Below are 14031 nucleotides of genomic sequence, written 5' to 3'. Positions count from 1 at the left end.
CTTCCAGGCAGTCAGAATGAGGGATGAGCTTCGCTCCTATCCCTGGCTCGAGGCCACTTCCGGTGGAAGCTAGGGGACGTTACTCCTTTAGTCAAACACCACTGACATAAAACTGAAGGCTAACTACGACCATGTCTTGGGGAAGCCAGCCAATCAGCCAGGAAGGGCCCCGCAATCGCCACTGCTGTGATCGGCCTCCATGCGGCCCGCCCTGACCTCCTTGGTTCTGGCATCACCAGGCGCTTCTGGGGAAGGGCCATGCACAGCACAGCTGCTCCTGGTGGCAGACGAACGGAGGAGGCTGTGCAAGTCACTCTGCTGCCTCACCAGCATCGGGAGGCTCAACACACATGAGTGCGACCAACGCACAGCACATATGTTTTCTTTTTCTCATCACAACCCAACCTCGCATCGAGACCTTTCTCATTAAGATACAAAAGAAGTTACGAAGGGTTTTCGTAAGAGGACTTCTTGGTTGCTGTTCTCTATAAAAAAGATTTTATTAGTACCATGCATTCTGCCTCTTTCCTCCGCTCGACACAGACAGACTGCCACCCAAGGATACTCAGCTAAGTACACACAGCCCAGTTTGTTTACCTACCGCTGCCCCCAATCCTGGGAAAAACTAGCTTCACGTTATTTTCTTGGGCATTGCCTGTGGTGAGAGTCACGGTAACAACCACACTCGGTACACCTACCACAGGACACACGCTGTGTTAAGCAGCCTTATCGATGCTACTCCGCAAACCTCAGGGCAGCCCTACAAGATGGACATTTATTCTCTCCATTTCAGAGGTGGAAAGCCCGCTGCGGAAGGATGAATGTCCTGCCGGAGTGGCATGATGTGGAACAAGCTGGCCCGCCCCGGGGCCTCTGCTCTATTCCTCGTGTCCCGGATGGCTTGCATGTAAGCAAACCTCCGTCAAGGTGGTTGCACAACTTCACATCCACATATCTCAAGTTTTACATGCCCACGAAATGATCCAAACAGATGACAGCAGGACAAATAGAAAAGAAAAAGGCTCCAGGTGTTTGCAAAATATCAATTGTTTTAATAGATTAAAATCTCACTGAAGCAATGAGTCACTCAAAAAGAAATAGGTCAAAAAGAACAAATTTATAGAGAATGGAAAAGTAGACTAGAAGTTACCAAGGGCTGATGGGAGGGGGAACGGGGAGCTGCTGCTTGATGGTTACAGGGTTTCTCTTTGGGGTGAGGAAAAAGTTCTGGAAATAGATAGTGGTGATGGTTGCACAACAATGTGAATGTAATTAAGACCACTGAATTGCATACTTAAAAATGGTTAAAATGGGGCCGGCCACGTTGGGTTTGCATGCTCTCCTTTGGCGGCTCGGGGTTTGCATGTTCAGATCCCGGGCACAGACCTACACACCGCTTGTCAAGCCATGCTGTGGTGGCGTCCCACATACAAAGTAGAGGAAGACTGGAATAGATGTCAGCTCAGCAACAATCTTCCACAAGCAAAACGAAGAAGACTGGCAACAGATGTTAGCTCAGGGCCAATCCTCCACACCAAAAACAAAAAAAACATGTTAAAATGGCAAATTGTATGTTACATATATTTTACCATAATTTTGAAAATGTCATATACCAAAAACCATTGAATCGTACACTTTAAATGGGTGAACTGGAGTGGTATACAAATTCATATCTCAATAAAGCTGTTAAAAAAATAAAAAGACACAGCTTGCAGGAGGTCACTTAGTGAATGCTATTTCTTTATTCTCCTCTCCCAATAAAAATCTACAACTGAAAATGCTACAGAGGACTAAGAAATAACCACATGCCCTGAATACCACATAGTTAGAGCAGACCTTTTCCTCCCCTACATCCCTTTTCTGATCAAAGCTCATATTTGAATACAAAGCCCTACTTACAAGGTGTGCACAGTACCAGAGGTACGATTATATGGTATTTCCTCTAAAAAGAAAAAGCTGTTCATTTGCTCCCAGCATTTCGTCAGAGAAACATGTCTTCAAAGCATAAGTGTCCCCACAGCAGTGACAAGCTGACTGAGGCCCGTGATGTGCCAGGCACTGTGCACCTCACACACGCTCTCCTATTTCACACTCACAACAACCCTATCAAATGAGTACTAATATTCTCATTACAGATGAGGAAGCTGAGGCACAGAGAGGGCGACTTGCCCAAGATCGCACAGGTAGGAGGCGTGGGGCTGGGATTCCAGGCCAGGTGCCTGACCCCAGAGACCACAACTGCACTATACTACACAAGATCCTCAAGTGAAGTAATTTTCCTGGAGAAATTAATCAAAGGATTTTTAAATTTGCAAATAGAAGTCAATTCTGTGGAGTGTTGTGACACCCAGCCTCACCAACAGAACAAACTGTGTTGTAACTCTCGCTTATGGTGGCAAGTTGCACGTCTTATGGTGGGAATTACTGTAACACTCAACACAATGGACTTAATTTATACCCAACCTGAACAGTATCTCAGTAAAGACACATTCAATCCATCACCCAGAATGCTAAAAGCCGACAGCAAATACTGGGAATCAGAACAGACTGGCCTCGTCCTCTCATTATTTCAACACCTTCTGCTCCTCTGCATGAGGAGCGACAGGCAGGACAGGCGAAGGATGAGTGAGGGCCTCCCTGTGGGTGATCAGGCACCATTCTCTTGAGAGACAAGCAGGGTCTGCAATTCTGGAGACATGGGCCCACTGCCAACTCGCTAGCAACCTGGCAGACCATGCTGCTCAGCATGACCGGCAGATATTAGTAAACGGAGCAAATAAGAGTTGCTCTGCCCGTTATCAAGGAAAGGGCTGGGAAGAAAGGACATACAGTGCTGATCCTTAGTATTTTGTTTTGCTAAATCGTTCATTTAAAAATCTCTCTGATGTTAAGTATGAAGTACATGCACATTATTTAAAAAAACAACTTGCTGCCAGCACCTGATTGCCTTCCACGGAGGAAAAGGGAGAAAACATCGGGGTGCTTTATTTCAGGGGCCGTAGTAATGGTTCTTCCCCTCTCTATACTTTTCACTGTTATATATACTCTACCACTTTCCATAAATGGCTGTATTCGCTTGAATAACAAAACTTTAAAAAAGGCTCCAAATCAAAGCGAACTGGCCTCCATATGTCCCAGTCTGACACACGTCAACATCATCTGATTTGTCATGAGCAAACTCTAGAAGGTGGGTATAACCAGAAGTGGACACTTCACATTTGCTCCAATCTTACATCCACAGGATAAGAAATTTTCTTCTTTATCACGAAACTAAAAACATAAAACATATTCCACTACCACATCACTTTTTTGAATATCCTAGCATGTTAAATTCTTTTATATTTCAAGAAAGGAAAACAATATATTACGGGCACCTACTAAGTTTTCGTGCAATCTTTCTAACTTCCATGGGAGGTGAATGGCCTCAGCCCCATTTGACAGAGGAGGACACCATTTGTTCAAGGGCACATCACTCCTGCTTATGGCTTGTCTCCTCATCTGCAGCTTAGAAAGATCTTCCGGCAGTGTCATCCCAGGAAGACCTAGATTTCTAGAGAACCCCTGCTCAGATTCAGAACACTTGTGTCAAGAACAAGGCACACAACCAGAGGCACTCACAACTAATATACAGCTATGTACCTTGGGGGGCAGGGGAGCTTTGGGAGAAGAAAAAGAAAAGAAAAAAAAAAAAAGACTGGCAACAGATGTTAGCTCAGGTGCCAATCCTAAAAAAAAACAAACAAAAAACACAAGGTTGCCACCCTATACAGTAAAGTGCAGGCAATTCTTCCTTTTTAACTCTGTTACTTACAGAGATGAACCAAAATAAGAGATCTGCTCATTTCCTTCCTCTTTCTAAGAACTGAGGTAGACAGAAAATCAACCTTCCCAAAAAATCTTCATAAAAGGTTATCTACAAGAGAGTTCAAGCTGTCTTGCAGAAACAGATGACTCTTAATAAAACTTAAGGCAAAAGTCTGATTTTGTGCTTTCCGTGGTGTAATAAAAAGTAAACACAGACAGTATTTTTAGCTCTTTCCAGCCTAAAAGGATTTGACCAGAGGATCTTCTCTAAGTCTGGTTTTCCACGCATTGATTCAAACTGACCAAGGTTATAAAAGAAGGTAAATCAGTTTTGGACCAGAGAGCCTGCAACATACATGAGGAGCACAGTACACACAGCCTGTCGTTAGACTGCTCTGATCCTGATTGCCACTGCTCCACTATCTTATGACTCTCATTCCGACTCCAACAAAGTAAAGAGAGATACTGGAGGTGACCAGGCCATGAAAGAGACAAAATGGCACCATGCAAAATCCTCATGGGACATTCTTCTAGCCAAATATTGCTCAGAAAGCACCTTATATTACATTGGGTCTCTGCATACTGCTCAGACACCAGCTGTCTCAGCATCTTCTCCATAGATGACTCTGTAAAGCTTCCCAAAAAGGCACACCCAATGCAGCCAAACGCTCATTTAGAATAATGCAGGAGTAGGTGGAGTTTTAAACACAAATCTGGTGAGAGCAGAAGAAAATATTATTTGCATATGTAGGCAGTTAGATGTTCATCCAAATTTATATTAGGACTATGCATATTTGGTTAAGCTTACATTGAGAAAAGCCTGGTGCTGAAACAAATAAACCCTCAGAAAAATTTACAGATTTTTCTAAAATCAGTCGCTTGAGATAATGTTGATCGCAATTGTCGGATGTTTTTCTGTAAGGGTAATCTTGAAAAATGTGACAAAATCAAGGTTTAACGTCATAAATCAAACGTGCACGTAAGAATGAGGTCAATATTAACACACATAGAGACGTCAAAAGCAGCAGCTGCTTTTCCCAGTTTCTAAATGGGTTAAGAACGGATGACTGTGCTTGACTAAGCTATTCCAATATAGAAGAAAGATAGTTCTTATTTTGCATTTCAAATCCTGCTGGAATTTTTTTCCTTCAAAGATGAAGAAAATATCCGTCCTTTACAGATTGGTGAAAACAGAGCAAAAAATCAAATGAGGCAAGACTTTTCAGTGCAACATCACAGGAGGATTCCTGACTCCTCAACTATTTTTGGTATGCATCTAGGTTTCAGCGAATGGACACACGTCCCAATTTGAAAATGAAGCTGTGTGTTTACTGTCCAGTTCTTTTGAGTAATAGTCTTGCTCATTATTAGCAGTATTAAATTGATCTACAAAGATATAGTCTTAGTTAAGCTTTTTAATCAAAGCTTATTTTGATTGCTCTTCACGTTGGTCACAGATTACTGATAAACTAGATGCAGCCTATCTCTAACCCAGTTTGTATCCATCATCTGATTTTATAAGGAGTTGATTTTAGTGGAGAAACAGGATAATTGTTTTAAATATTTAAAACTGAGTAAACATCTCCCAACTGAAAAACATGGTTGAACAACGAACTTAAAATCGTGCACATAAAACTGCAAGGAATGCCATGATCCAAACAATATTTAGTGTCACCTGCAAGTTCATTAGTCTATGACATAAGCTGCCTTTCCAAAGATTTACAAAGATAAGCGCTGCTCCCAAAATAAGAGTTAAGAGCTAAGAAAATCCTGTTTTACCCATAAGAAACTAGACAGACACCAAGGACTCTACTGTTAGCAGAGTTAATTTTCCATGCAGAAAAATTCAACTTAGTTTTCAATATACACAACACTGTTACCCAGTCCTCTCTAAAAGACGTTTTGAAAGTCAGACCATTTACCTCTGAACTTCCATGGAAAAGAAGAACAAAGATTAAAAAAACAAGAAGCCACAGTATGATAAAATTCACTAACTCAGACTACACAAATTCCGAACCTGTACGAATCCAGATGTTTGGAATTAACATCTATCTCTACAGCACGTCAGTCACCTGAGTACAAGCACTGTGATATGAGTATTTATGCAGGCGTGTGAAGGAGACAGTATTCTTAGCCGGTAAAGCACTGAAAGGATTGTAAAGTGCTGCATGTAATGTAAGGAAATGATGGAACCAACCCAATACTGAAATACTTCTCTCTCTCAGCGGTCGTGATTGATGTGGGCTGCCTTGTTCTGTCTGGCCCGCCCAGAATCTCCTAGAACCAACCCTGCCAAGAGATCTGGGGTAAAAAGGAAGGTTTAGGGCTCTGGCACAGAGTCAAACTGTGGCCTGCTTGAGGATCATATCCATAACTTTAGTCTCCACTGTGCCAAGAAAGCCCAAACAACACTTTGAAGTAGTAATCTTGAGATTCTTTGAAAATGCTCTGAACTTAGACCTCTCCTTAAATCACACTGACTTCTTCCAACAAGGAAGGGACGTGAGCAAGCTTTGACTTCACTGGATCCATTCAGACACAAGCTTGGGATGCAATGACCATCAGAACTTCTCCACAGACGATCTTAAAAGCCATCTGTGTAACCAACATCTTCTCAGAAAGAATCTCACGTGTACAGTTTATCAGGGGTTAAGTCTGGGTACACACACACACACAGTCTCCCTTGTGTAATTTCATTTCCAAAACCACCGGTTTTTTGTCTTAGAAGAGATGCGCTACCTTTGGCAATGTTTTCTTTTCTTTCTTTTTTCCTTTTAAGCCAACATATTTAATAAATTATTTCCCAAAAGGTCAATTTCTATTTTCAAAAATCATCTGAGTCACTACAGGTGAGAAATATTTTATCTAAAAATGCACTACACCTCCCAGTCATCCCTAACTGACATCCCCAGATACTGGCTCTTCCACAGAGAGACAACTTGGGGAATGGGACCCTCTGATTACTTACTTGTTAAAAAAGGGTTCAACGAGTTTTGATCTGGCAGACACATGAGTTTTTGGAGGACTAAGAAAAGTACCTAATGAAGAGAAGAAGCAGAGTATTATACACAGTCGAACAGACAAAGCCTGAAAGTTCAGGCAAAAATATATTTAAATCAGCAGTATGGTTCAGCAAGGGTAAAAGGTGCTCAGATGGGCCAAATACCACACCAAAGGGAAGTGTCAATGGTTCCTCCCATGTAGTCTCCATTCCCCCCCCTCCAACCCCGCCAATCTCAAAACCCTCCCACTTCTAACGGGGGCAGAGGGTCCCAGGGAAACGGTAGACAGGTAAGATCCACTCTAGATCACTGCGTGCTTCACAGAAACATGTCTAGTCAGTACCTAGGTAGTTTGCCATGGAGATGAAACACAGTCCTGTGATATAAGCGTCATAGCCTGCCTCGTGGAGCTGTTCAGAAGCTGTGTCATAACTTGGAAAACCTTCTGCACTTTCTAAACAGAAAAAAGAAAAAATCATTTTCCCAAGGACATCACAAATCATGAAAACTGGGAAGCACGCTGCCCCACCACATCCAAATTGCATTAGTATGTGCTTCAGGAAGGTCCTGAATAAGCAGGAAAAAAAGCTCTCTATGTCTTAATTCTCTCCACACAACACTTTATAATAGGAGATAACAGAGTCACTGACAATGAGGGCCTTGGTCTGGACAGAGAAATGCCTCAGTTACACTATCACAGACTCAACCGCAGGCCTCATTGCACATTGGTGGGTGCTATTTATGGCCATGCATACATAACTTACTCTCAGATAATGATTCCTCTTCTGATTGCTTTCTAAGGTCACGAAAAGGAGCTCCTTCTCTTATAGATAATGATAACATTGGGACACAACAAGTATCTCAGAGTAAAGATTACCAGAATGGACTCTGGAGCCCCATATCTGAGTTTGAATCTTTGCTCCATCACTTATTTTGCTATGTGATCTTGGGCAAGTGGCTTCACCACTGCAACTCCATTTTGGTAGAATGGAGATGATAATCAAACGTCCTTCTTTAGGCTTCTGTGAGGATCAGATGAGCTAATATAAGTAAAGCTCTTACACGGTGCTTGGTACAAGGTAAACGCCTAGTAATTGTTATCTATAAATGTCCAAGTGACCCTTCCCAAAAGCAAAGACTCCAATCAATACTGGCAGCTCAGTTCATTACTGTCCTCTACTATGTTTCCAAGCTTACAGATCCAAAGATGAAAGCACAACTAACTCCAAAAATACATCAGAACCGGCTACAATGCGCTTGGAACATGGGGCCACTTCATAGAAGAGACCATTTAATGACACGATTCTTTTGTCACACTGCTATACATCGATGCTGAGAGGATAACATCAGAGAATAGTGACCTGCTTAGCGTAAATTCTCTACCAGACACCAGAATATTATATGGAAATAATGGGATAAAACTATAACTCACAAATAATTATTTCCTACAGAATCAAAAGCGTGAATGGAAATTAACAATGAAAAGGCTGTAACTGTTTTTATGTCAATACAATGCTCTTCAAAGCAAGAATTCCTTAACCTCTGTAAGAATTAAATATGTTAGACTTTAGGCTGTAAAAAAGTCTTTTAACATGATAGCCAGCTGAGTAATGTTCCCTACCACAGGCTGAAACACGTATTTCCAGAAGAGATTATTTCCATTATATTGTTATAGAAAAGGTCTAGGCTTTCTTTCTCCCCATCCCTTTTCTTAATTCTTTTTTTGGACTATACCCAGAAATGGAAGCAAATATTTGTACTCTTGCCTGATCTGTACCTTCCACTGTCAATTTCTGAACCATTCGTCCTACTGCAGTGTCTTCAGAAGTTTGCAAGCTGCAGCTACCTTTCCCCTATCAGCAGCACAATCAGGGCAACAGGAGCCAAGGAAGCAACACTTGGAAGCTTCAGCAACACCTGGGGAGGGGCCACCGCCAGACGACAAAACATCCGCACCCCTGAGAAACATTCCTTCTTCCATCTGGTTTTCCTCACTGCTGCGCCCACTCCTAAGGCACCTCGGAAGGAGGCAGGGGAGGAGACTCTCCTTTCTCAACTGTAAACCCAGTTCTCGGGCTTTTCTGAGACAAAAAAGTCTATTTCCATTCAATCCCTGGCAATTAATCACGAACTCTTTGTCTCTGCTTAAACAACGCACCATAAAAAAGAAGGACACATCAAGTTTTGAGAGAATTCCAAGCATTAGGAAATAAAAGCCCTGAACCTTTAATTGCTAAACTTCTCAATGAACAGGCTACCCAACTCTATGAACAGAAAATAAACGCAGGATTAGAAGACCACCTTTATTCAGAAAACAGTAATTCAACACAGGGCTCGAGCAATCTAACTTAGCCAAAATCTATAAATGTGCATTACAGTTTCTAGACCAGCTTCACCTTTCTTCTACAATATACATCAATAATTATCACAGAGTTTGGGGGTCTTCCGGATCATTTTACATTCTTACCAACTTTAGGAGGGTTGAAAGGTGTCTCTTTTAACCGCTTTTCCAATTCCGCAAGGGATGTGTTGTTAATGATATCCTGCAAGCCAGCAAGCAGAGAATTATGAGCCTTCGTCATCTCAGTGCAACATATATTAAACAGATTCAGTGAATGCCAGGACAGAAAAAAAAGCATCTCGTACTGCCCCCTTGTGTTCTTTAAAGAAACACAGGAGTTGAGTTCAATTTTCACCATATGGAAAGTATAACCATATGAAAGGTTTTTACAGATGTATCAAATATCTACAGACCTCTGGCCAGAAAGCTACACTGTTCTCACATTCATTTCACTCAGTTATATAGTCACTTCACAAAGTAGCAAATGATTATACTTTCATATGAATTTTCTTGATTAGAAAATATATCCAAAATATATGAAATAAGGAAAATAAAGAAATGACGAAGTATGTACATGTGTAACCTATTCAAAAATACATTATATATTTTAATATTAAAGAGGTTACATTCGAAAAATAAAGGAGAAAGGGACCAGCCCAGTGGCCTAGAGGTTAAGTTCACACGCTCTGCTTCAGCAGCCTGGGATTCGCTGGTTCAGATTCCGGGCGTGGACCACGCAGCGCTTGTCAAGCCATGCTGTGGCAGGCATCCCACATATAAAGTAGAGGAAGATGGACACAAGATGTTAGCTCAGGGCCAATCTTCCTCAGCAAAAAGAGGAGGATCAGTGCTAGATGTTAGCTCAGGGCTAATCTTCCGCAAAAAAAAAAAAAAAGGAGAAAAAACCCCACATAATTCCACCACCCAAAGACAACTGCTTATGCACATTTTGATATATTTATTTGTAGCCTTTTTCCCATTTTTTTCCTTTTCATTTCTTTCTTTTTTTGGATGTATTTGAAAATTACATTTAAATAGACCAGAATTCCAAAGCTCTTAGTTAGCAATTCAGAAAGTTTCAAAAATACAGGTTATCAGTGATATTCAAATTTTTAAAATACCTTAAAAGGTTGTGTGCTGGCCATCAATTTGGTATCCAAAAGTCTAAAAACAAAAGAATTTTTAGTAAGATAAACAAAATGTATATCAATGTTCAAAATCTATTTTACTCAAGTGAATAGCTTACTGTCTTAAAAATGGATAGGGGAATTAAGGACATTGGCCTTGTTGACCCAGCACTGGCATCTCTGCTACATTACAGTGAGGACTTAGTCCTGTCCCCTCCAGGGACTTCATCAGGAGGCCGTGGGAGAGTCCACACCCTGCCACACTCAGCACATGTTCTAGATTTGCTTGTACCCTGAAAGGGTGTGGGCTATGTCAATCTCAAGGGTAAGTCTAATATCCTCATGTGGTTTTACACGGTTCAAACGCTGCTGCAGGTCTAACGTTCCCAAGCTGGTGGGAATATTCCCATCTACTACCACCACCCAGCTCTGCACGATATAAATTCTTGGAGGGTCAAAATCTGCACTTGGTAGTTTCATGCTAATGTTGTTACTGTTGTTATTTCTTACTATTCTGTTGCAGATATCGGAAGACTAAAAAAAGAGAGAGACACACTAATATGAAAACTCTGTTGCTTTTCACATAAATGTGAACACTGTAGACAATAGGAGAGAAAGCAGCGGAAAGAGCAGCTGCTCTGCTGTCACACCTGTCCCTTTTCAAATGGGTCCTCAAGCGCAGAGGCTTGCTCTGCAGGCTCCACATGGCTGGCATGTGATCTAGCAGACATGTGACATCTGAGAACTAACACGCAATATGAACTGTGGAAAATACTAACAGGTAAAGGCATTGACTTAAGGTTGAGGAACAATATCTCTAGCTAGACAGTTCTCGACTGAACACAAAATAATCTCAACTGGACAGTTCACTTTTACGGTCATGTACGTAACAATGAGGATACGTTCTGAGAAATGAGCTGTTAGGCGATTTTGCCATTGTGCAAACATCAGCGAGCACTAAAGGGGAACAAAATTTGCCACCTCAAAACGTCTCTCTAACATGAGGATTATTTTAGGCTGATTATTTTTAAGAAACAAAAGACTCAAAGTTTTTGTTAATGCCCCCTGAACTATCTAAAAGAATTCAAACTAAAAAACCTGTCTCAGGAAGTGAGCTATCACCTTAGCATAACATGAACTGGAGACGGGGAGGAACCTAGAAAAGCCTGTTTGTGGGCTCCCCTCTGTGTTCCTCTGTTTCTGTGTGGCCAAACACTTGTTTTCACCTACCTGTGCGTTTGCCTTTCTTCCTTTGAAGTCCCTGACTCTCCCTGCCCCCAACATCTTCTTTCGTCTTTAGCTGAGGACAGTATTTAAGGTGAGGGCTTCAGCCATTTTGGTGAGTTATTCAATTTTCCTGGGTTTCTCCACTGTATACAAGCTAATAAACTTTTGTTTTTCTCCTGTTAATCTGTATTATGTCAACTATGTATTATGTAGACCAGCCAGAAGAACTCAGAAGAGCAGAGGAAAATTTCTTCCTCCCCTACAGTACTTAGACAAATCTAGATGGTGGAGTCTATTACACACCCAGGCTATATGGTACTAATCTTACAGGATCACTGTCATCTATGCAGCCCATTACTGGCCAAAATGTCATTATGCAGCACATGACTATATATCCAACACACAAGAAAGACAAGCGCCAACTCAAGAAAATGTCACCAGTTCTTCAGACAGCAGGATGTGGGACAAGACAAAAGGAGTTGCTATCTATTTTCACTCTCAGTTCAAATTTTGATTTTTAATGGAGAAAGAAAACCAATCATCAATTATAAGAGCAAACCAACGCAAAGTTGGAGCTATTAAATGATTTCCCAGCTTGTATCAACTGGATTGTAATCATGATCTAATGGTTTTAATAAATTACTACATACCTATTTATATTATATATGGCATGATCACTGCTTCAAATGAAAGACAATCCTCAAAGAAAGCCTACCTGGGGAAAACACACGTTGTCATCTCCTTAAACTCATTTAAGTCCTAAAAAACAAGAAAATGACTTCTTACAATTTCACTAATACACTCACAGTATTAAAAACAAACACAAATATTTCAAGTTCCATAGCTCTTTCTCAAACAAACTGTGATGCCTCATACAGGTCCTTTAAGCTAAAGTGCCAGACCCATTTCCATTTAGTAACTACTTTTTAAAAATCCTCACAATTTCTCACTGATTGGGAATCATGAAGTAAAACCATTGTGTAACAAAAATAGACAAATTTAAGCATTTTACGGCTGAAAGAGGAGGGGGGAAGGTTTCTATTATATATAGAAAACTTACAGTAATTGCTCTATTACACAAATTCACCATAATGGTGAGACTAGCAGAGTTATCTAAATAAAATGGTTTATATACAAAATTGAAATAGTGTAAACTAGGTTATACTTTTACTGGGAGCACCTTTGAAATGTGGGTTAAGATGGTCACTAAAACATAGACTTTTCCATACACACGTGATTCCTGCTTTAACTACTCAGAAAACTGCTAAAGTGGCACCAACAGCAAGTGCCTAAATTAGAGAATTCATTTCCCAAGTCTATTTTGATCAGGAAGTCTAAAGCTGAAATGAGAGTGCTCTAATTTTGAATCAACTCATTTACATACATAATTGCCACGCTAGACTGAGTAGTCACACTCCCGACCCCTTGTAACTACACTTCTCTACAGCGTTATTCATGCTTCATAGGAAACTGCCATTTCCAATTAGCTTTTCAAGCCTGTAAATACAGACTGTATTTAGCTAGTTTGAAATATTCACCAGCTTTTCAATGGCTATCGTTAAATTAACAGACAACATACGAACAAGTGGTTTCAATGCTAAGGCAAACAAAAATGCAATAATGACTGTTTGTAATCTCTCAGGACCATTACAAAGCTTCACAAGCAAGAAAAAATTAGAATTATGGCTACTTCCAAGGCCAGCATATAGCAGAGTTCTAGACTAATGCCTTGTAAAAGGTCATGCTGAGTACCAAGAAGACTCTTAAAAAAAGACTCTCTCCTGGATGACAGCTCCAAAATATGGATTCTTTAGTCTACTTTTATTTATTTATTTTTTTAAGATTTTATTTTTTCCTTTTTCTCCCCAAAGCCCCCTAGTACATAGTTGCATATTCTTCGTTGTGGGTCCTTCCAGTTGTGGCATGTGGGACGCCGCCTCAGCGTGGTTTGATGAGCAGTGCCGTGTTCGCGCCCAGGATTCAAACCAACGAAACACTGGGCCGCCTGCAGCGGAGTGCGCGAACTTAACCACTCAGCCACGGGGCCAGCCCCTCTTTAGTCTACTTTTAAATGCAAAATTTGGTACTGGTGCAATATAAATGTTCTACCATTTTAAATATGTTTTCTCATTTATTCTCATCACTTCTACAGGTAGATGGAAGAAAACCACTTTCTCCATTTGACAGTGACGAACACAAAGAAGTTAAGTCACTTACTCAGGTCACCTCAGTAATAATGCAAGCAATGAGACCACTTATCCTAACCCGCCTCTTACTCTGCAACAAATCACATGCTCTTTCTACTAGAATTTCATTCAAAACTAACATCGACTCATTCAAGCTAACGTTTATTAAGTGCTTATGTATAAAGTGCTAGGCTATGCAGTTAGACAGACAAGAAGGTTATGCTCCTTGTCCAAGGAGCCAGTCACCCAGGAGCAGAGGGACAAGCTGTAAAGATAAAACTGATGCACCATAAGAGGCACACAGTTCTGTGGAGTCCAGGGAAAGGAGAGATCACCTCTTGGGC

At 41.0% G+C, this 14031-nt stretch overlaps 1 protein-coding gene across 5 annotated transcripts in view; it reads right to left on the bottom strand.

Moving 5' to 3' along the window:
• The window catches only part of PARN (poly(A)-specific ribonuclease), a 148166-nt gene that overhangs the window by 105339 nt on the left and 28796 nt on the right, over positions 1 to 14031 (bottom strand). For all 5 annotated transcript variants that reach the window (XM_014866332.3, XM_070484891.1, XM_070484890.1 and 2 more), the window contains 5 exons: positions 12217 to 12260; positions 10269 to 10311; positions 9274 to 9349; positions 7150 to 7260; positions 6773 to 6842 (listed from right to left, as the gene is read on the bottom strand). In XM_014866332.3, the coding sequence (XP_014721818.1) occupies positions 6773 to 6842; positions 7150 to 7260; positions 9274 to 9349; positions 10269 to 10311; positions 12217 to 12260 (344 nt within the window). The remainder of the gene's footprint in view (positions 1 to 6772; positions 6843 to 7149; positions 7261 to 9273; positions 9350 to 10268; positions 10312 to 12216; positions 12261 to 14031) is intronic.

Source organism: Equus asinus, chromosome 14 (genome assembly GCF_041296235.1).
Source record: "Equus asinus isolate D_3611 breed Donkey chromosome 14, EquAss-T2T_v2, whole genome shotgun sequence".
In the NCBI taxonomy this organism is placed as follows: Eukaryota; Metazoa; Chordata; class Mammalia; order Perissodactyla; family Equidae; genus Equus; species Equus asinus.
The sequence above is the reverse complement of the archived record's forward strand: the minus strand, read 5'-3'. Positions and strand labels throughout refer to the sequence as shown.